A 22,947-nucleotide genomic window follows, 5' to 3' on the forward strand; every position below is an offset into this window, starting at 1 on the left:
ACTATATTTTTCACACACAATTTGAGAGGCAGGTTATAATTTAAGTATACATAGACTTGGCCTCGTTATGGGGCTTGGGAGATTTTTGGAGTAAACATAACCCTTAATTTCATAATATGAAAGTTGAGGGTATAAAACATTATAAAAGATCATAATCTTCATCCATGTCCAATATAGTTACACATTAAAACCATTAGAATTGGATTTCCCTAGAACACATTTACAAAACCTTCCCTATCCCTTTCTTTATAAAATTTTGGGTCTGAGACCCTATTATTTAAGTAGCCCTGGAGTGCGTACGTTGCATTATTATTTTGATTCCAAAAGTAGCGGGAAAACTTAGACAATGAAATACAAGTAGCGGTGAAGAATTCTTCATATTGAGGATTGGTTATGATACCATTTTGTGCGGATTGAATGAGACACGCACGTGTCATTAGTAAGGTTTTCAAATGGTAGTTTACTCGCTTGCCCCGTCTAGTTTGCTCACATTTTTCTTTGGAGAAACGAGGAACATGCATAAAATGACACATTCAGAATTGGAATGTGCGTATGTGGCAGTCGGTGAGATTAGCAGTAGAATTGGTGGCCATAGCTCACTCTTCGCACATGCATGGTTTTTAATGACATCACCTTCGAATCCGTTCCATTCTGTGAAGCAAACGGAGCCATAGTGGAAAAACATGTTAAACCTATCTTCAAGTGATAGTTGTGTTCCTAGGTCGGCTGCATCAAGTCCAAACAAACATAACAAATGGGATACAGGAGGATCGATTTGGTGATGGTACTAAAAAATATTTTTTTAAATTTTATACAATCAATAATGAAAGAGGGGTTCAAATACATGATTTCCAGTGCAAGGGTACTTTGAGTACTTTTAAACTGCTTGCCAAAAAAAAAAAAAAAAGTTTTTAAGTGATTCATCTTTTTTTGTTTTTTGTTTGTTTGTTTGAATCATTTAAGTGGTCCATCATTCATCGTGTTTTCAATAGTTCAATGTGTGGGTGTGTTTTTTTTGAGAGAATAACGATAGGATTTTATTGATAGGAAGTGTAACTAGTACAAAAATCGGGCAATGTCGTCGGGAATTAGGCGAGTTTCTTTACACATATAGGCTCAGTCGTCGGTATAACTGATTACCCTTACCCACTCAACTGCAAGTAGGAGTAAGAACCTAACCACTGGTAGAGGGTGTTTTTTTTAAACCATAAGAAAGTGGGTGCATATTTGTAGCCACCAAAAATACAGAAAGTTTAGATTACTATCTTTATGGGCTGTTTGGGATTGCTTTTATAGAAAGCACTTCTACTCTGAAATATGGGTAACATTGTACATAACACAGATCACTTGAATGTCTTGTACGATCTAAGCCTTTACAACTTAATGGGATGTGAGAAAAGAAGTGAAACTGCCACAGCCTATATTCCTGGTCAATTCACCTATTTCCTTGTAACTGGAACCCTAAGTTTGCTTGGAGAAGGCTTCTCAACTGAGTTTATGAAGCATACAAAATCAACAAAGCCAGACTGGGGTTTTGATCATCAAGGTAGATGAAGATGAGAAGACCAAAATGCCCAAGCCCAGTGAAAAAACTTCCCCCACAAACTAGTCCACAAAATCACCAGTGCAAGTGCAACAACATTGACTGAGAAGGAGTTTCCGTTTCTCAAAGAGGCTGGGTTAAGTGCAAGCCTCATAACGCTTGAAGCCAATGCAATTAACTCCCCAATTTACACAACTGATACTACAGTTCAAGTAGTTTATGTTGCTGGAGGGAGTGGACAGATTCAAATTGTGCGTCTTAATGGTAAACTGGCCTTGGACACACAAGTCAAAGCTCTGGTGATTTGCTTGTGGTTCCAAGCTTCTTCATGGTTGGTTAAACTTGCAGGGGAAAATGGATTGGAATGTTTTTCCGTCATCACAAGTTCCCAGTAAGCAGAAGATGATCATATAAAATACTTAATTTCAATACTTCATTTTTGCTAAACAATATTCAATGTGCATGTACAATATTATGTACAGCAATAATTGTTTATTTTAAGACCTTTCTTATTGAGAGGGTCAATAACATACTCATCCACACTACACGGATAGTAGCACTTGAACTCAAGACCTTTCTTGCGGGGAGCAATAATTTTTATTTTATTTTTATAGTTTATTTTATGAATAATTGCCCTTATTTGTGCAGGCCTGTCCTAGAAGACTTAGCTGGGAAGACATCAGCATTGGTGGTGGCATTATCACCAGAAATGTTACAAATATCCCTTAATATAACTCAGGATCTTCTCAGGTCAAGGATTAGAAAGATCTGATCAATTATCATCTAATTAATTACCTCCAATAATCACTGCAAGATTTCAGTCCTCTCTTTTATGTGATGTATCAGTTTTTACTGATTTAATGGGTGTATTTTTGCTCACCACCTTAACCCTAAGTGTACCCTCACCATCCCTTCTAAAAGTTGACACATGTCCATGGGTTTAACTATGGTTTATTTATTATTTATTTGATAACATTATTATAAGAGAGAAACAATACTTCAATAAGATTTTTTCTGATTTGCCTTTATTAACCTCAAACCTTCCACTTTTCTAAATTAATTAACAACTACCCAAATAAATAATTGGCAATTGGCGTGCTTTAATATGAATATCAATTCACAAATCCCCTTGTCATGAACACGAAAACAACCTTGGGAACTCGATGGAATGGATAGTCATGAATCCTAGGAGTCAGGAATCCATAGCTTTAAAATTATCAACTTCCAATATGAGCCACACAGCCCAACCTCACATACGAGGATTAAAGGAATACATAAAGCTGCCAAAGGTATTTCACAACATGAACGATACAGAATTGCTATGGAGATCTTCCATGACTCATAGGATTCCTGACTATCCATTCTATCGAGTTCTCAAGGTTGCTTTCATGTTCAGGACAAGGGGATTTATGAATTGATATTCATATTAAAGCACGCCAATTGCCAATTATTTATTTGGGTAGTTGTTAATTAATTTAGAAAAGTGAAAAATTTGCTAGGTTAATAAGGGTAAATCAGGAAAAATTTTATTGAAGTATTGTTTCTCTCTCATAATAATGTTATCAAATAAATAAAAAAATAAAGAATTAACCATAGTTAAACCCATGGACATGTGTCAACTTTTGGGAGGGGTGGTGAGGGTACACCTAAAGGTGGTAAGCAAAAATGCACCCCTGATTTAATAAGTCTATTTGCCCCATTGCAAATCAATGGTTTCATGTTTGAATTAATCCTCATAACACCTTGGTAGTGTGTATGTGTGTGTGTGAGAAACCCCTCATTCTTCTGTAATTTAAATTATCACATGTACTAAATAAAAAGTTAATGATCTCAGTTTCAAATCAGTGGTCTATTTGCCCCATTGTAAATCAAAGGTTTCGGTTTCACTTGCAGTGGTAGAGTTCAATAGCTTACAAATTAAAAACTATACTTTTTAAAATAAAATTTTATAATTAAATAAAATAAAATGAATAAAGTTAATCACGATAAGAATTATACAATTAAAATAGTTTCAAAAAAATCTTTAAAAAGAGATCAATTTTGAATTTAAAAAAAAATTAATAACATAATTTTTTTGGTTGGTGACAATATTATATTAACACTTTTTTTTTTTTTTTTAAAGAAGAATAATTAAAAGTAGATTAAATAAGAACACATCAGAGTTATTATAAGAGAAAGAATATAAAGTTATTATGGTGGGTCACTTTATTAAAATGAATTTCATTTCATAGTTTATTTTATTGAACTCTAAAATGACAGTCAACTACTAGCTTTAAATAAGTGGGCACGACCCATCTCTTTTTTTCTTCCTTAAATGATAAAGATACAAATTACTTATTATAAAATTAGAATACAAACAGATGACAGATCACAAGCTCCCAGGCACATTGTCGCCCCCGTTGTCATTTCTCACTTTATCAATAAAGTTTCCCTCGTTCCGTCGAGATTCTCAAAAAAAAAAAAACAAAAAACAAAAAACAAAGGTCGGCTAGATAAACACAAACAGCTGAAATGAAAGAACACTGACTCAAAATTTGGTAGTTTTGGAAAGCATTTGTCCATATGTGTACAAAAAGCATTAAATGATGTAAATAAGTTTGAATTAGCTGTCATTTTAATGGTATTTCTCTTCAATTATTGTACTTTATATTTTCTTTGGACGAGTTCATTTTGATTCCTTTGGTGGTGGTGGTGGTGGTGGTTGGGGGTGGGGACCTGTCCTTTCTTCTCCAACAAACTAGACCTCTATTTTTGTAGTTGTCATGGTCCCTTGAAAATTGCTTCACGCACATTTCCCTAGGGTTTTGAGATTAGCAGTAGAATGGTCCTATATACGTATACATTTCGTACTTTTCAATGAGTTCATTTTGATTTTGATTTTGATTTGTATAGACTCTAGACTCTAATAAATAATAGATATACTGGAAAACCTTCTTACTTCTTTCTTGTGATTCATGCCATTGACAAGTTGTTGTCCTCTACAGTACTTCGTCTAGGTATGTGCTGAGGTCTACATCAAACATAAAAAAAGAGAGACATATCTGTGGGATACAGGAGGGCTGTTTGATCGGTGATGATGGCTGAGCAGTGCCGTAGTACATGTAGTTTGTCGGATTTTCTACTTCGTCATGTGGACGATTTGATCCTTGATATTTTGTAGACACTAACACATTAAAATACGCCCCTTATAAGATTTGAATTTCATTTAACTTGAGTGTTAGAATAAATCTTAACTCAAAAAAACTCATAGGGTCTTCAAAGATGACAATTGAAACGCAAGCGAGAACACAAAATTACCAACTACAGATATCTAGGGGTGGGCACGGTTCGGTTTGAACCGGTTTTTGCATTAATTTAAAATCAAAACCGGTACTGTTCACCAGTCCGGTCCGATTCGGATTTTTACTAAAATGCTTGAGAAAACCAGACCAACCCGAACCCATTTTGATTCGGTTCGGTTCCAGTTTTTACGGTTTGGGCCGACACACAGCTTAATTGATTTTTTTTTTGTTCTTAAATTTTTTTGTAAGTTTCAGCCCAATTGATATTTAAAACCTTTTGGGCCTAATTATTACCGATTGGCCCAATTCACATCCACGCACTGCAAATTGAATGAATCCATCAAGCATTAATACAATTTTTTGACAAAACAACAAATATCAAGCCTTAAAATAAAACTTACAACCTAAAAACAAAACAAAATAAACAAATTTAATTACAAACAAATTACAGAAATAGAACATATTCAATCTTCTGCAACATCTTCAGTCTTTCTTTTTATCCATGCTACTTCAGTACCTATTTCAAAGAGCAACAAATTGTCAGTTGTAACTTTATTTTATTTTTCTGAATTATGAATGAGCTTCTTTCCCGTCTAAAATTTACAACAACGCTCAAAGATTTTGCCACTGAGGAATGATATCAGGAATAGAGAACATGTCTGTCAAAACACAACAGGAAAAAATTGAAAGAAAAAAAAAAGAAGAGAGAATCAGACCTCAATAACATCATCAGCCCAAAATCATAGAAAATATCAATACCATATAAAAGCACCAAAATGGATTGTTGACAAAAAAAAAAAATACATATCTTCACAAGGGATTGGTGAGATAAGAGACGCTGACCTGCTTTGAATTGGCTCTTTACCTAGATCTACAAGAACTTAACCCAAATCTCCAAGAACTTCACCCAGATCTACAAGAACTTCACCCAAATCTACAAGATGAACACATATGTACAGAGAAACAAAAAATGAAGAGAGAAAAAAAGAGAAATTGAAAAACAGAGTTGCAAAGAAGGAGATATAGAGGGAGAGAGAGAAACATAAAACCAAGAAGAAAAAAATCAGAGTAACAGAAAATCAGAAAAAGAGAGGGAAAAAAAATGGAGACGAATTGAGAGGAGAAAGAATAAGAAAGAAAGCAGAAAAAAAAAACTGAGGAAAAGAGGCAGAAGAGTTAAGAAAGAAAGAAGTAAAAAGAAGTTGAAGAACCTAGAGGGAAACAGGCGGAAGAGAGAAGAAAGAAAGAAAAAGAGAGTTAAAAAAATCTGAGAGGAAAAGAGAAAGTGCGTCAGAGAGAGAGTGAAGTGAGATTTGATGTGACTAGGATATTAAAATATGGCTTGCTGGACTTGGGAAATTTGGGCTTTTTGTTGGTATAATGAAATAGTTGGGTTTGGGCCTACAAAATTTGATATTTTAAATATAAATATAAATATAATATAAAAATTAATTATATTGGACCGGTTTGGATTGGACCGGTTCCTTAGGGTGGAAAACCGGTCTGAACCGGTTCGGTTTGGATTTGTCTCGGTTTTTGACTTTTTCGGTCAACACGGTTTTTTTCGGTTTCTTTCGGATTGGTTTGGTTCGGTTTTGCGGTTTTACGGTTCCAATGCCCACCCCTACAGATATCTATGTCAAAGTAGAGCATGGTTTGCAGAGTTAGGTTTAAAGAGTTAAGCTTGAAGTGAATAACTTCATTATCTCATTAATGCAAATGACTTCTTCACATACTAATTCCTTACTTCACGTAAACTTAACCTCTCCAATTTCTTACCTCCCTGCCATTCTCATCGTTGGCATTGAGCTGTGGGCCGGAGAGTGGGTAAAATTGGAACTTTAGGTGACAAAAATTGAAAAGGCATGTAGTCATCAAATTCGTGAGTGTCATTAAATTCCCGGAATTCTTTGATCGAGTGCCACATATAATACTTCAATTATTAACCCCATCTAAACAGAACATAATCTTTTGTAAAAGAAATTTTCAACTGTTGACTTTAGCCTAATAATGTACGTTCTATATATATTGTAGTGCCACTCTAATACGTCTATTGTAAAATATATTTCAACTGTTGACTTTATACTAATGAGAAGCGTATTTGAACATAAATTGGTTGAATTGAACCAAGACACGTGGCTTATTTGAACATAAAATTATGGAAAAAGAGAGGAAATGTGGAAGAAATCAAGATCATTTAAATTTTCTCTTCTTCTCTATATAATGGAGAAACTCCTGCACCTCTTTCTTCACCCATAAACCTCATCAGATCTGATTTGTATTGCTTTGTTCGTAGGCTTTAGGTTTTTTTGTTCTCTCTCTCTCTCTCTCTCTCTCTCTCTCTCTCTCTCTCTCTCAACTAATTGAAGGTGGAAGCCAATATGGACTTAACACCCAAGCAAGCCCAGCAGTTGTTTAAGGGAGATGGTGGAGCATATTACATTTGGTCAAGTTCAGATGTTCCAGCTCTTGTTGAGGCCAAGGTTGGTGCAGGCAAGCTTGTTCTTCAACCTCATGGCTTTGCTCTTCCTCACTATTCTGATTCTTCCAAACTGGGATATGTTCTTCAAGGTAATATTTTTTATAAAAATTGTGTTCATCATTGACCTTTTTATATGAAAGTTTTGTTTATGTTGTTTACTGCAGTGGATATATATGGTACGTTCTCTTATCAAACTTATATTATCAGATCATAATCAACTTGATCAATTATTCGATTCTCGTAGAAGTTTGAAGATCGTGTGTATGTGTGTGTTTATTTTTGTTTGGAATGGTCTAACATAAACATTTGTTTCCTCATTGACCTTAAAATTTTGTTTATGATGTTTGCCACGATGGATATATTTATTGTTCGCTTACCAAACTTATACTGTGAGACAAACATACGCAGTGTCCAATTGTAAACCTAGAAGTTGGAAAATTGATAGGATTAGTTAATGACATATTGATGCAGGTGAGGATGGATTAGTTGGAATGGTATTCCCCAACACATCAGAGGAGGTGGTGATTAAGCTTAAGAAAGGGGATGTGATACCAGTACCCCTTGGATCAGTCTCATGGTGGTTCAACAATGGAGGCTCAAACTCTGAGGAACTTGTTGTTGTCTTCTTGGGTGAAACTACCAGAGCATACATTCCTGGTCAATTCACCTATTTCCTTCTAGCTGGAACCCAAAGTTTGCTTGGAGGCTTCTCAACTGAGTTTGTGAGCAAGGCCTACAACATTACCAAAGATGAAGCAGACAAAATCACCAAGAGCCAGACTGGGGTTTTGATCATCAAGCTGGGTGAAGATGAAAAGACCAAAATACCCAAGCCCAGTGAAAACTCCACCCACAAACTTGTCCACAACATCACTTGTGCAACAACAACATTGACTGAGAAGCAGTTTCCATTTCTCAAACAGGCTGGTTTAAGTGCAAGCTTCATAAAGCTTGAAGCCAATGCAATTAGCTCCCCAATTTACACAGCTGATGCTACAGTTCAAGTAGTTTATGTTGCTGGAGGGAGTGGGCAGATTCAAATTGTGGGTCTTGATGGTAAACTGGCCTTGGACACACAAGTCAAAGCTGGTGATTTGTTTGTGGTTCCAAGCTTCTTCATGGTGGCTAAACTTGCAGGGAAAAATGGATTGGAGTGTTTCTCTGTCATCACAAGTTCCCAGTAAGCAGAAGATGATCATATAAAAATACTTCATTTTTGCAAGACAATATAATTGTTATTTGTTTTTGTTTTATTTAGGAATAATAATTTGTCATTATTTTTGCAGACCTGTGCTAGAAGACTTAGCTGGCAAGACATCAGCATTGGGGGCATTATCACCAGAGATGCTACAGATAGCCCTTAATATAACTCCAGAGTTGCAGGATCTTCTCAGCTCAAGGATTAGAAAGATCTGATCAATCATTATCTGAGTAGATCCATGCATGTTGATCACTGCAAGATTTCATGGCTTAATTCCTCTTTTATGTGATGTATAAATTTTTTACTGATTTAAATAAAAGTTTATTTCTTAATAATAAAATAAAATAAAGATTGTGTGGATCATTTTTTATGTGAAATCTCCTTACTCCTCTCTTATTCTAAAGGATTGTGCGGATCAATGGCGTGTTGTGGTTTCATATGGAGATTCAATCTCCCACCTAAAATAAAATATTTTCTTTGGACTTTGTGTCATGGAAGACTTCTTAATGAGTCTCGAAGGCTGTTAAGGTTGCGGTTCTCTTGAATTGGCAATGTCCTCCTTCTTACACTAACATATTGTTGTAGCTTTCCTCCCCACACGGGACCCTTCTCTCTCTTCTCTCTCTGTATTTCTCCCTCTCTCACACCGCGTAACCATCCACCGAAACAAATCCTTCCATCTCTATCTTTACTGGAATATTGGATCTTGCTCTGCCAATCTTATTATTTATCATTAATCTATTATTATTATTATGATTGCCAGTTTTGTTAATAAAGTTTTTATTTTTGATTTGTAACAAATCAGAGCTTCCTTTCTCAATCTCTGTCAACGATGTCGACTAGCAAACCTTCATATACAAACCCAAACCCTGCAAGCACCTTTCAGCTTACAAGCTCAAATGTGGCTTGTGTGGTATAAATCAATCCAAAAGTGCCTCAGGACCACCCCAAATGGACGGACAAGTGTTCAAAATCCTGGCACAGAGATACCCAGATGAAGTTCATGTAATAGGTATTTAGCGGTGGTTCCAAGATTCAAAAGCTGATTGAGTAAAACTTACATACTAGACTCGACGGTACAAGTGAATTTTATTAATAAATATAAAAAGATACATCTAGTCACATGGACATAATGAGCCTTACCCTCAAATGCAATCTCTATCCATAAATAAAAGTTTAACAAATACAAAATCTAAAACTAAAACCAAAAGTAAATGCAATGCAATACAAAATAACACTATTTAAACAATACCAAACCAAAAATTATAATTCATCCATAATTAAACCATAGAATACTCAATTTTAACAAAATATCAAATCAAAGCTTTAGAATAATCAAAGCCCTAATTAATTTCAACAAAATCTCAAAATTATAATTCATCCCTAATTAAACCCTAGAATACCAAATTTTAAATTAAAACTATAATTAAAGATATATAGCACAAGAGAGAATGAGAATAATATCTTGTTGGTGACAAAAGGAGAGGAGAAGATGTCATTGCCAAGTTGCCCACCCAAGATAATAGAAGATGTAGCCAATCGAGGAAGAATTTGACCACCAAAAAAAAAAGAAAAAAAAGAGGGAGAAACTTACTGCTGTTTGGTAGCAAAGAGAGAGAGAGAGAGAGAGAGAAGAAGTTAATAGCCAAAGAGAACGAGAGAAAAGATGGAACCACAAGGATGGTCAACATATGGGTAGGGTTTGTTTTTAATTCTTTTTATTTTTGAGCTGGGCTTATAACGCATATATATTTTTTTCTTTTTTTGAAAATTTTTTGGCTGGGCAGGCACCTAGCCTGCCCTGTGCACAGCCCCGTCACTATGGGTATCAAGGCAGACTCTGTGTTTGTTTTGTTTAATTTGCTCTTCAATCCCATGCTCAAGCCACACCATTTTGCATACCCAGTCTTAGATTTGCCACGACTTAGTTGTGGACATTGAAAGGGTTGAACAAGAAACAAAGTGAGGGAGAGAGTGCCAGCAAGATGAGAGAGAAGAGAGAAAGGAAGGAGAAGAGGGGAAAACAAAAGGAAAAGAAAGGAGGAGAGAAGTGCTGGGTTGTAGGCCCTTTTTCAATTTTTTGTTAATTCTCACATAAAACTTAACTAAGATTAACTATGAGACAGGTGTCACGTTTTAATGATGGTGGTGAGCATATACTTTTGATTAATGTAGTGAGCAAAAATGCTACCAGTAATATATCGATTGCTTTGACTTCTCGTATATTTAGAATTGCACTATAGCATTAAATGCATTTTTTATTATTTGATTTCATATGAGTATAATAGGAAAATTAAATAAACTTTGTTTTACGTTCTTGCACAAACCAAACGTGGAAAAAGAAATAAAGTGACATTTCCTGGTTACTTCATTAGAATTACCAAATATGGGAAAGAAATCTTCCATTTCAAGTCCCTTGGGAAAAGACATGAGAATTTCCCATCAAATCTTTTCCGTATTCAATTGAGATTTTAAAAGATTTTAAAGAAGTTTAAAAGTTTAGTTGTATTCAATCACGATTTTATAGAAGTATGTACAATTCTAGATGTATTCAATTCAGACTCTTTAAACTCCATTCAAATTTGGACGCATTCAATTACGACTTTAAAAGACTTCATAAAAGTTTGGGTGTACTACAAAACTCTTTGATTTTAAAGAAAATACAAAAAATGGTGGATTTCGTTTGATTATAGACTAATTTAGGGCATGACAAATCTTTGCTTCATCATAGAGATTTTGAGAGATATATTAGTTTTATTCTCAAGATATTCACAACTTCTACTACCACCATCTTATCATGGCTATCACTGCTGCCACCACAACCGCCATCGCCACCACACCCAACAGCACCATTACCACTCTCATTGCCATCGCAACCCCCACTACCAGTCCTATCATCACTTCCACCATCACCCCCATCGTCACCACTACCACCATCACCACCTTCACCGCAACCCCCACTACAAGTTCCACCATCACTCCCACCATCACCCCGACTGTCACCACTACCACCACCGCCACCTTCACCACCACCCCCATTACCACCGCAACCCCCACTACCAGTCCCACCATCACTCCTACCATTAACCTCACTGTCACCACACCACCACCGCTAGCACCATCACAATCACCGACACTGCCACCACCCCATCCACCACCTCACTCTCACCGACACCACCACTACCTTCCTCACATCACCACCACCATCGCCATCACCATCACTGTCATCACCCTTAAATTCTTCGTTTTTGAATGTTATAAACACCATTAAAATCAATAATAAAACTCTAACAAACTCAGTTAAAATCTACACACAATTTCAGTCAAAATCTATACACAATTTCAGTCAAAATTTATGTGGAGTTTGTATAATTCAGTCAAACTCAATTAAATTCAAATAACTTTATCAACTTTATAACTCCTTTAAAATGATTTAAAATCTAAATTGAATACACCTAAATGATTTCAATTTTCGAAGGAGCGGGAAAACATCATTCTGTTCCATTTTTTTCTTCTCAATTATCGCAAACGACTGAGAGAGGAGGACGAGGAGGAGAAGGAGGAGGAGAAATGTCCAAGTTCGAATTCCCTAAGCTGAGTCGCAACGACATAGTCACAATCCTCGCCGACTCTCAGATCGTCGCCATTTCTGACCGCGATCTTGTCAACCCAAACCCTGATTTCGTCGCCGACCTCTTCGCCCGGATCCTCAGCCATATCGACTTCCTCCACGAGTACGTTCCTCTCCTGAAAAACCTAATTCTCCCTTTCTTTCCTCTCCATAAATTTGCACACTTCACTGGTAAACAAAGCCCTAATTTTTCTCCTTTTTATGTTTTCTCACTTTTTTGGGTTCTAATTTCTAGTAATTTTTTTTTTAATTTTAAAAAGAGATGGACTTGGACCCAGATGCTCTGTTTGGTTCCTGAAGGAAAAAAAAAAGGAAAAAGAGAGAGATGGATAGAAGTGAAGAAGAATCCATGTTTGGGTTTTTGAAGATTTTCTGAGCTTTTATTATTTGATGTTAGTGAGATTGGATGTTGGGTGAAGGGAAGTGAGTTGAACAAACAATTTTTCTCCTTAATGGAATGGAGGGAATAACAGCCTAGTGCCGTGCTTGGTTTCTAAGAAAATGAATAGAGAGAATTTGGAATTACTGCGTTCAATAGTCACTAAGAAGGGCAACGGAAGTTTCTCCGTTGTCTTGTCTGCTCTTTGTCACAGAGTAAATTTCTACCATGAATTTTTTCCTATACATCAATTTTTGTTTAAGTTGAATTTTATGTTCTTTAATTTTCTTGAGTTTTATCAGCAGTTAGTTAGAGTTTGGTTTTGGTAGGAAGAGAAGAGAAATCGAATCTCCTTACTATTATAATTGTTTCTCTAATTTGGGACTAGTACCAATGTTCGTAATAAAATCTTAGCTTCAAACCTTCCTGGGGTTTCTTCTTTATGCAGGGAAGATTATGAGCAAGTTGAGTTTGCTGCCTTGGAGCAACTTGAGAACCCGGATCTTCACGTTGACTCAGCTCGGAGCATGAAGCTGTACAACAGGATGAAGGAAGTGGTGGCCTTAGTAGATTGCCCTAAGAGATTCACCCTAAAAGATCTGATAAGACCAGAGATGGATCGAACTGAATATTTTCTCAGTGCAATTCTCAATTTTTGTCTTCACAGGTAAGATTTGTGCAATTATTTAGTCTTTTAAAGTATAATACTTTGGGAGCTGTTATAGGTATTCCAAGAAAGGTCAGTTTGCACTCCTCCCTTATGGTTTACAAGAGTGGAGTGCATGATTGGAGTGACAATAACAGTTTCCTCCACTTTTCATTTAAATTTGTTTATATTATTGAGTTAAATTCTTGTATGAGCTCTCCAAGTGTGCTTGGAATGTATATGATGCATGTTTGGAGGGTTGAATTTGTCAATATTGCTTTGTAAGGAAACCTGGAGGAAGAACTTGTATTAATTTGTGTCACCTGATTTTCTCATGAGAGCTATGGTACTTCGTTGGTTAATGGTAAACCAAAAGTATAGTGTTCTAATAAGTGATCAGAAATAAAATAATAAAAAGAGAAAATTCCTGTCCCAATCATTCCTTTCCTAAGCAATAGTTATTCCCATTTTTAACTTCAAATAAAATAGAACACATATTACATATGAAAAATTATGGGTTATAGTTTAAAGAATTTTATCTTAACTATTGCTTCTTACACATGTTAGCTGTATTTTTTGATTAACAGAGAGACAAAAATGAATATCCTTACCAGAGTTGTGGATCAAGTAACTGATATTGATGAGCAACGCAACAGGTGGGAGGACAGGATTTCCCAGGTAACTTTAATATGAAAATAGGTGTCTTTAAAAGGTTCATTGTGAACATGCATCAATTTCACTAGATATTTGAGTCGTAGTTGAATGCAGAGATTGCGGAATACAATGAAGCAAGAGAAAAGGAGTTACCTCTTGTTCAAGAGGTAGATGCAAAAGTAAAAGAATTGCGCCAAACAATTGCAGGCCTTAACAATCAGCAAATGTCACTGAGAACTTCTCTTCGAAAGTTGAAGGAGAAGACTGGAGAAATGGAGGAAAAGGTTAGATTATTGACTGCTAGGAAAACTGATATATTCTTTAAGTATTTAACATAAAAATACACAAATAATTCTAAACCCTGCTAGGAAAGCTGTTGTAATTGCTGGAGATTAAGTAATTGGTAGTGTTGAATGGTTAGAAAAATTGAGAAGTACAATTTTAGGAAGGTGAGTGATTTTGTTATGAAAATTCAGAGACAGAGGCATTAAAGGAGCAATAGAATGTAAGATTAAAATGAAATTACTCAGGTCTTTTTGATTCATAATGACAACCACCAAGTGTAATTTGATGATCTATCGCATCTACTTCCACTCTGGTTTTGGTTACTCTAGAGTTTTATGCTTGATTGAGCCTTTTGTCTGTCTATATTTGGTTGTGTTTCTTGTATATTTTAACTGCAATTTATCTTGCAAAGAGGTGTCGTGTCTGTGTGTGTATGTGCATGTGCTCGCCCATGCTCCCCAAAACTCTAACCTTATGTTAGTAGGAAGGAGAGCAGAGGGGCCAACAAATTCAGTCCTTCTAACATGTTTGGATTGAAGACAGATAAAAGAGAAATGTTTTAAAACTTCCATTTAATAGTTACATTTTACTCTCAATTCTTCCATCTTCAATTTTCCCCATTTAATAGTTACATTTTTATTTATATGTGAGTATGCAGATTATCTATTTAGACAACTGTGTACGTTGATGTGTTGTGTTAAACTTTTATTTTGTGGTCATCATGAAGATTGCCTATTTAAATATTTTCAATTATTCTTCTGTTTTATTCCGTGCTCCAGATTTCTAGCGCCGAGTTTGCTCTGGTACAAAGTGTCCAAGAAAGTGCAAATCTACGTTCAAGAATTGTTCAATCACCAGATAAACTGCAGGTATCGTTTATGTTTAAGTTGTATTTGGTAAATGGCAATTTACCGAACAGAACTACTACATTACTGTTGTTTGCATCCCCACTCCAAGTGTTAACAGGCTCATAAAGTTTTTCTAGTTTTATTTTTCTGTAGTTAAGCGACAATTTAATATGGTCATGCATTTCATGAACTGAGTCATTAATCTTTTAAAAAGACCAGAAATAATAAACTGGTAAATCTAAAACATCAAGGAAGGAAAATTTTTTTTTGATATTATTAATTCAATCTGAGGCTAGCAAATTTCACCAACGGATTAAAGGTTCCAGACATGAAATAAAGATGCACGGTGACAAGTTGACAACAGATCTCCTTAATGAATACTCATAGTTGGAGTAAACTAGCCCTCAGCAGTTCCATTATGAATAGAAAATGAAAATGCTATAACGAATATGATGATTCCCTCCATCTCCTTTTGAAAACAAAAAAGAATGGAAGAGTTAGACTTATGGATACAAGTTGAATATGCAGAAGATGCATGGTATATGAGATTGAATTTATTAAATTTTATCCACACAGATTTGGTTTTACTCCCTATTATCGACATTGGATTACTGTAAATATGCACCATACCCATTCCACACTCCCTTTCCTTATACCCCTATTGTCCTTTTCCTTACCATTCTCGCATGAACTTTTTCTCAAGTTTTCATTGTAGCCTATTCACAAATGATCCTTGATCTCATAGTGTGGGTTTTCCAAATAAGGGCTCTTAACTACTTGTTTTTGTATCTTACTAAATAACAGTAACTTTATTCATTTTTAGTTATGTTGATTGGGTTCAGTGTTTCTTTAGTTTTCTTTCATTAATTGCTGACAAGATTTTTACTTGAAGAGGGCTTTAGAAGAGAAGAAATCTGTTCGAGAGGAGGCAAAGAATTTTGAAAGGTCAGCAATGCAATCTTTTAAGGAGAAAACTGATGTTGATGAGGTTTATACAAAGGTAATCTATTATGAAATTCAAAGTTCAATTTTTCTTTCCTTTCTAGATGCTATTCTTTTATTTTATTTTTTTTATCTTCAAACCAGTTTAGAAAATGCTATGAAGGCTTGCATTCCAGAAATGTCACAATCTTTTAACAGTCTTAGGTTTTAAACAATATTTGGTTATAAATGACTATTAACTTTAAAAGATTAAAGCAACAAAGTGAAAGAAAAAAAATATTTACGAAATAAAGGGTAAACCTATGTTACATGGTGATTAATAGCTCCAATAATTTAACACCCTAATCCATTGTATTGTAGGAAAAAATAAAAAGGCCACTGTCCCTCACATAAGTCTTGATCTATATTTGGTGCAAGTCCGCGTACAATTTTCAAAAAATAGATGATAAATAAGATGCAATTTAACCATTTAGTAAGTTGATAGAAGTAATATAAAACTCGAAAATCATATAGTAACAGCCATTCATATGTTACTGATGTGTGTATGTGCCTGCACATGCTATAAATATATCAGACAACAATATGCGTGTATCCATGAAAGAATATACGCGGTTTTATACAACATTGTAAATTTTTATTGGTCATTTGTTTCTGTGCTTGTTCTCAGGTCTCAAAGAAATTGTCAAAGCACTTGGCCCAGATGCAGGCTATACAAGAACAGGTATGTATATACCATAATCTTGTATGCTTGAATGATCTTCGTAGTGTGAAGTCCTTGTTGTGTTCAGATTTATTTTATACTGTCTTCTATGGATGTGATGGTATAAATTTACTTATTTAAGATAAAAGATTTTGACTGTTGGCATCCTTATTGGTGCAGTCAAGTGTTCTTTGCTTGAAATGTCTTGTTTCATAATGTTGCCACTTTTTAATCATTAGGTCAATTCTGCTAAATCTGTCGACAGAGATTTTAAGGCTGTGAAAGCTAAATTAGCTGATGATGGAGTCCTAAGCAGGTCTCTTCAGGCCAAACTGGTTGAACGGGAAGGAAAAGGTAGCTTCTTAGGGTCGATTTGGATGGAAGGATGTTGGTTTGAATCTTTAAGTAAATTGCTTAATTGAACTGCAGAAATATCACAATTTTATGTTAATAACATCCACAATAAAGTTTGATTGTTTCAAAAGTTGAGGGATATAAAATACTTAAGAGAAAAGTGTTAATTCAAGTCCCTCATTTTTTTTTTCTTTTCAAATAATCAAATTAATTTGTTGATTTTATTAACAAAAGAAACTAGCATTATTAAACTCTAGTTAAGCAATTTGCACCATAAACTCAAATTTTAAACCCTCCCTTTAAATCCCTCCATCCAAATGGAACCTATTTCAATCTATGTTGAGTTACTTTCCTTTTTAAACATGTAGACAGGGCTTAATGTAAATGGCTAGTTGTGCTACAGAGTTTTGAGCTCCTTTTCTTTTTCCCCAGTGGAACAGTTTAATGAATTAAAAAAGCAGCTAGAAAAAGAGAGAGATCTAAAGTTTGAGGAGGCTTCTAAAGAACTTAATAATGTGAAGCTGGAGGTGGAATCTAGGAGGCGTGATATGGAAGCAAGGCAAAGGGATGTCGAAGCTGCAGTAGCAGAGGTACTTTATGTGATGAGATTAATGAGCATACCAATCTCTGGCAGTCTGAAGGACAAACTGATAGTTTAGCTTTGCAATTGATAGGTGGATTCTATCACAGCAAAGACTACATCAATAAAAGAATCTGGAGCATCTCATCAGAAACAACTAGCACGTAAATGTGAGGAGATCATGAAAGAGGTACCTTCCCATAGAAACATTGTTTCCTTTAGAACTACTGAATTATATTGGTGGAACAAATTGAAATATTTATTTTTCATTGGGTTCATTATAGAATTTTAAGGAATATCAAGATATCAGCCAATGGGGAACTCTCTTACATTTAGCTAGGTTTTTCTATTTCACTTTCTTTTCTGTTATTAACTTAACATTTCCCTCTATTGTGAACAAGCAAGGAATATTTAGTGTAAACTGAACCTGAACTCTGTGTAGCGCTGCCCTTTTATGTGATTAGTACAATTTTATGTTTTACTTTATGTTTGGCACCTTGAATGCTTGCAGTTCTACCAATATCAAAACTCAATTAGGTTCCTGCTGCCAATGCCTGATGGAGAGAGACAATAGTTCGTGGAGCAGGGATTTTGTTTGCCGGTTTTGACTGCAGGGCAAGGCACTTATATCTCGTTCTTCCTGCTTGGCCAAAAATCTAGAGTTAATTGGCGGGATAAGAATTATAAATTCTTTCATGTGACTGCTGATTGTATCTCTAAAAAAAAAAAGCAGGAACAAATTAAGGTGCCATGTCGTTAACCTCATAGATTTTGAGTTGCATGTATATTTTCAGAGAATTCACAATGGTTGTAATTATTTAGGAGGACGAAGACGCACTTACATCTGTTAGACAGTTTGTTCATGTAATGTAGGTTGCTGTTTGTTTATTTGTTCTTTCATGGTTCATGTATGCTTTTCAAGCTAGCTTGTTTTAACTGTGATCAAATCAGAGCTATGATGTACTATGCTTGAGCTTGTTCTTAAGGTAATTGTTTTACACCAATTTATCAACTTATTTAACTATTTTTGTTGAGGGGTAGATTTATCTATCTTAATCGTTGCATGATTATGCCCCACTTTGTTTTAAAGCTTCCGTAAGGTTGCTTTAGGATAGTCTTTGGGCTTCAGAGTTTAAACCTGATTAAGACAATAGTAAAGAAGGCTGTTTCTCATTTGTTTGTGTTTTGGATATCTTTATATTTATAAACAAACATTACCAATTTAAAATCTCTTCCATGTAATAATCTGCATTTAAAATATTTATAATTAAAAGTGAAGGGCAAACAAGGGTTGCATGTCAATTAATTTTTCATATTTGCAAGTCAGCAAGACTCAGGTTATTACGGTGGTCATGTATGGGTTGGAAGTTCTCTAAAATTCCAGAAAAACCAGGAAAAAACAGAATTTGAAGCCCATAGTTAAAGAACAAAAAACCAAGATAATATGCTTAGATTTTTCTACAAGAAAGTTGCATGGAGAAGCAAATATTGATCATGAACCACCACAACCCAGAACATCCGCATGCCACTATGAACATAATGGAAATGAGCAACCCCACAATCAAACTAAAGAAGTTGTATGAAAGTCTTTATATACAATATGGAGATGCGTCTGTACTTGGTGTAACTTTGAAGCAAAATTACAATTATCGTTTGTGTGTGCAGCCAATGCCAACAACTAAGTGTGTGTGTGACTTTTTTTTTCCCCGTTTCCTTTCTTGTCATCTGTTGAAATACAAGTGAAAAGTTCTCTTCTATTTTCTGAAATAGATAACTATAAGCCAGATTATTGTGATTCCACAACTGGAACTGTAGAGTAGGTACAAGTGTAACTCTCTACTGTGCCATCGCTCTCTACTGTGCCATCAGTCTTTCTAAATTTAGTCCAGGAAATCTTCCATGTCTTGAGCAAACTTTGCCTGCATTATGTGTGAGAGAGACAGAGAGTCATGTTAGAGTACTGCAATTAAGGGTGCTATTATAACAGGGTCAAACGAGTAAACAGAATAAGATTCTATTTTATCCCCCAATTGACTCTCTTTATCAACTAAAAATTAGAAAAAGAGAAGAAATGAAAAACAGCCAGCCAATGGCGAGGCGCCTAGGCCAAGAAGGGTGGAGGGGAGGGGAAGGGATGGAGGAATTTCCCTTTTTCATATTTGTTGTTTAAACTTTCAGGGTAAAAGAAGAATTAGAATCTTACAGAGGAAAAAATAAATAAATGGAACATTTCCTTTTCAGGTTCAAGTAGAATCACTCCAGATGGAATAATGATATTCAGAAAAACAATTTGCACCTTCAGAAAACATATATCAACATATTATGCAGTTTTGTCTGATTCTACCAAATAAATCAGATCAATTTAGCAGAAAAGCATATTTACTATAGATTTTACTCACAACTGAGGCACTAACAATTTTCATGAAATTCAACAAATCCCATGGAGGATCCATAAATACAAAACCCAGAGATGGCATCATGTCAAATGCACCACTAACAAGTGGATGACATGAAAGAAAGAAAAAAAATCAAGTTAGTCCAAAGCATCCAAGCATGATACAGTCAGTTCTCACAAAAAAAGAAAAAAAAAAAAGGAGCCAATGAGTTTGGTTAACTTCTGCAAAGTTAACGTGCACATGTAAGTATACGTATACTATGCATCCAAGCTAGAAAGATATGGGAAAGTTCGAATTTCATCATGATGCCTACTTTTAAGACATCCCATATATCTCTACATGCACTAAAGAGTTATGTAATAGTGTTGGAAATCTAATAAACACCTCGCTGGTTCAACAGTCCTCTTTGCAAGCATAAGCGTCAAGAATACAGGAACCATTGCAGCGCACAAATGCTTGAGGGTGTGCCCACTAACAATATGATGAGTCCAATCGTAGATCACTTTATCAGCAGCTTCTTCCACCTTAGCTAAAAGATAGAATCCTGCAATAACATGAAAAGTTCATAACCAATATAGTGAAAATACAAGGTTTTAGGAAACAACAAAGTAACCCATGTTACTAAAAACGCAAACCTGCTGCCCAAAGCCAATATGTGGAATGAGTGTACATTGGAGGCAACAATATAGCCATCAGAGGAATGGCAATGCAGGGAAGAAATTGGACCATAGCATATGGACGGAGGTCATCAAAGAACCTGGATAAGGAAATTACAGAAATTATTTTTTTGCAGGAAATGGAGTTTACATAAATCAAGAAACTCGGTTTGATTATGCAAAAGCAGTCTCCCGAATTTATGTTTACAGTTAAGTTAGAAAAAAAAACAATTGTATAAGGATATGCATTTGAGACTGCTCTGAACCCCATCATGGATTTACAAAAAAACCTATTTGCTCCCAAAACTCTATAATCCCAATTTCACTTTATGCCAGTGAAAGGGCATGCAAAATCCAAAATCATTTTCGTACAGAAAACTAGTCACACTCTAGTAAATATAATTCATTAGCTACAAAGAAGAAAACCCAGGTTCTCAACAGTACAAAATAGAGCTTGCGAAAAAGTTATTATTATCATGAAAAGGAATAAAATATAGTGCTTGCCTCCAGTACAATATGCTGATAATACCAGCCAAAAGCAGAGGTATGATGGAAATTGTTCCCTTCCGCTCATCAATCCTTTCAATGATAAAGATTGCAATGATCGATGTGAATGCAATTGTCATCTGTAGTTGTCATAAGACAGAAAAAAAATGTCAATTAATGTAAAATATGGCATCTTAATAGTAGTTGACATTCTATATAACAAATGACTTTTGTTGCAAGATCAAACTCACTGGCAAGCGATCCCACACAAGACGAGCATCATTTGGCTTCAGATGATAGTATGAGGATCCGATTGCAACAGCAGCCACACCGATGTAAAAACACGTCCAACCCCAAAGCTCTCCTTGCAAGCTATTATTAAAATATCAAAAATAATCACTGACTGTACAATAAAGCTTTTAATTCATTCTAGGCATTGTACATGAAGTAAAGAACCACAGTACCTGAACTTAAAATAATCCCCATAGTAGCAAAGGACAAGACCAATGAGACCAATAACAAGGAAAGGGAAATTTGAAACCACATTAAGTGTATTAGGAATACCTGGAAATAAAATGAAGATGCCATGTTAATAAAATGGAGTAAAAAGGTAAAAAGCATTAAATAATGAATGAATAAGTTAAAGTAGTCTGTTTGGCCAATATCCAAGTCAATCACAACCATAACACCATGGTTAATAATAAGTTATACTAAAATTATTCTTTCCCACAAGAGCCACTAAATTACAAGACAACCCAACATACCTTACACTTAACAAAACTCTGTTAGAAATCACTATCAAATTTGAGGTTTTGAAGAATAATCAATATTTTACTTTGACTCTGAGCTTTTACTAAAACCTTATTACATCAACTTGAAAAATCAGTAGAAACCTAAAATGGGGAAAAGCAATATTAGAAATGAAGCCCAATTTTATGTCATCACTCACGAAAGGCTGTTCTGCCCCAAAAACTGGTTCATATCTTTGCTCACATAGGTTATGATTAATCCTAAAAGTCGCGAGACAATATTCACAGCTTAGCTTAGCACAACCTGGCAATGTGAGCCCATTAAACACAAATTCTAACTATGTTAAGCATGATGACATGAACAGGAATTGCAAACTCTATTTTTCCCATTATCATATATTTTGAAATAACTGCAATTTGCTAACCAAATATATATTTCACTTATTCCAGTCCTTAATCACAAGCCCGTATACTTCCAACAATTCACACCCAACCTGAGTTTTGATGGCTCCACAATAACCTAAGGAAAGGGGCAGAAAGCAATATATGGTTTTCAATTTATGCACGAACTAATATGCAATCACTAAAGTTTAGCCCAAGATCTCAATATATGTATAAAACGACTCATACAAACAAACAGACACATACATACTGATATGTACATATATACACATAAATACAGAGAGAGAGAGAGAGAGAGAGAGAGAGAGAGATTTGACCCAAAAACTCGCGCTGATCAGCGAAATCGTGGTAAGCTTCAGACTGAGGGATGGCAGGAGTGACGATCATCAACACCACAAAACAGAGAATGGCTACCCCCCAAACGTACACTGTCCTCTTCTCCATTTCCCTTCTCTTCTCTACTTCTCCAAATCGTCCCTGGAATTACAGTTTGGTTCGGTTGGGTCTTCTGCCAAATGACAAGACCCGTTTTAACCAGGAATTATAGTTATTTATTATAACACCCCAAAGTTTTTAAGTGTTTTCACAAAACCTCTGAAGTTTCAGAAACTACACTAACATTCTCGACGTTTCAAATTATTTTCACAAAACCTTTTCTCTTAAATTTCCATTGAAAAAAAAAAATAAAGTGCCGCTTTCCCTGGAATTATTTTGTCAGCCAAAATAGTACTC

The 22,947-nt window shown here is 35.2% G+C and overlaps 4 protein-coding genes, 1 long non-coding RNA gene and 1 pseudogene across 5 annotated transcripts; 3 read left to right on the forward strand and 3 right to left on the reverse strand.

The window, feature by feature from the left end:
- The first annotated feature begins 1,317 nt into the window (after window positions 1–1,317).
- Window positions 1,318–2,350, forward strand: LOC117620330 (annotated as a pseudogene).
- A 2,806-nt stretch (window positions 2,351–5,156) lies between these two features.
- Window positions 5,157–5,943, reverse strand: LOC117615720. The gene is made up of 2 exons (XR_004584051.1): window positions 5,668–5,943; window positions 5,157–5,341 (listed from the first exon to the last, which is right to left on the reverse strand). It is a non-coding gene; the product is annotated as an uncharacterized LOC117615720 (long non-coding RNA).
- Window positions 5,944–7,047: 1,104 nt separating this feature from the next.
- On the forward strand, window positions 7,048–8,876 carry LOC117613646 (glutelin type-A 2-like). Its single transcript, XM_034342240.1, has 3 exons — window positions 7,048–7,395; window positions 7,778–8,486; window positions 8,593–8,876. The coding sequence occupies exons 1-3, from the start codon at window positions 7,206–7,208 to the stop codon at window positions 8,720–8,722; spliced, it is 1,029 nt and encodes a 342-aa protein (XP_034198131.1). The 5' UTR covers window positions 7,048–7,205; the 3' UTR covers window positions 8,723–8,876.
- Window positions 8,877–11,232: 2,356 nt separating this feature from the next.
- On the reverse strand, window positions 11,233–11,775 carry LOC117620338 (eggshell protein 1-like). The gene is made up of 2 exons (XM_034350508.1): window positions 11,692–11,775; window positions 11,233–11,619 (listed from the first exon to the last, which is right to left on the reverse strand). The coding sequence occupies exons 1-2, from the start codon at window positions 11,773–11,775 to the stop codon at window positions 11,233–11,235; spliced, it is 471 nt and encodes a 156-aa protein (XP_034206399.1).
- A 180-nt stretch (window positions 11,776–11,955) lies between these two features.
- Window positions 11,956–18,511, forward strand: LOC117616712 (kinetochore protein NUF2 homolog). Its single transcript, XM_034346107.1, has 11 exons — window positions 11,956–12,241; window positions 12,966–13,184; window positions 13,751–13,841; window positions 13,922–14,101; window positions 14,882–14,971; window positions 15,843–15,950; window positions 16,560–16,613; window positions 16,832–16,946; window positions 17,379–17,536; window positions 17,621–17,716; window positions 18,038–18,511. Exons 1-11 carry the CDS (start codon window positions 11,967–11,969, stop codon window positions 18,098–18,100), a joined length of 1,449 nt encoding a protein of 482 aa, XP_034201998.1. The 5' UTR covers window positions 11,956–11,966; the 3' UTR covers window positions 18,101–18,511.
- A 561-nt stretch (window positions 18,512–19,072) lies between these two features.
- LOC117616713 lies at window positions 19,073–22,771 on the reverse strand. Its single transcript, XM_034346108.1, has 7 exons — window positions 22,533–22,771; window positions 21,529–21,628; window positions 21,316–21,436; window positions 21,083–21,204; window positions 20,558–20,679; window positions 20,307–20,466; window positions 19,073–19,445 (listed from the first exon to the last, which is right to left on the reverse strand). The coding sequence occupies exons 1-7, from the start codon at window positions 22,657–22,659 to the stop codon at window positions 19,313–19,315; spliced, it is 885 nt and encodes a 294-aa protein (XP_034201999.1). The 5' UTR covers window positions 22,660–22,771; the 3' UTR covers window positions 19,073–19,312.
- Window positions 22,772–22,947: the final 176 nt, after the last annotated feature.

The sequence above is a fragment of the Prunus dulcis genome, chromosome 1 (genome assembly GCF_902201215.1).
Source record: "Prunus dulcis chromosome 1, ALMONDv2, whole genome shotgun sequence".
Taxonomy (NCBI): Eukaryota; Viridiplantae; Streptophyta; class Magnoliopsida; order Rosales; family Rosaceae; genus Prunus; species Prunus dulcis.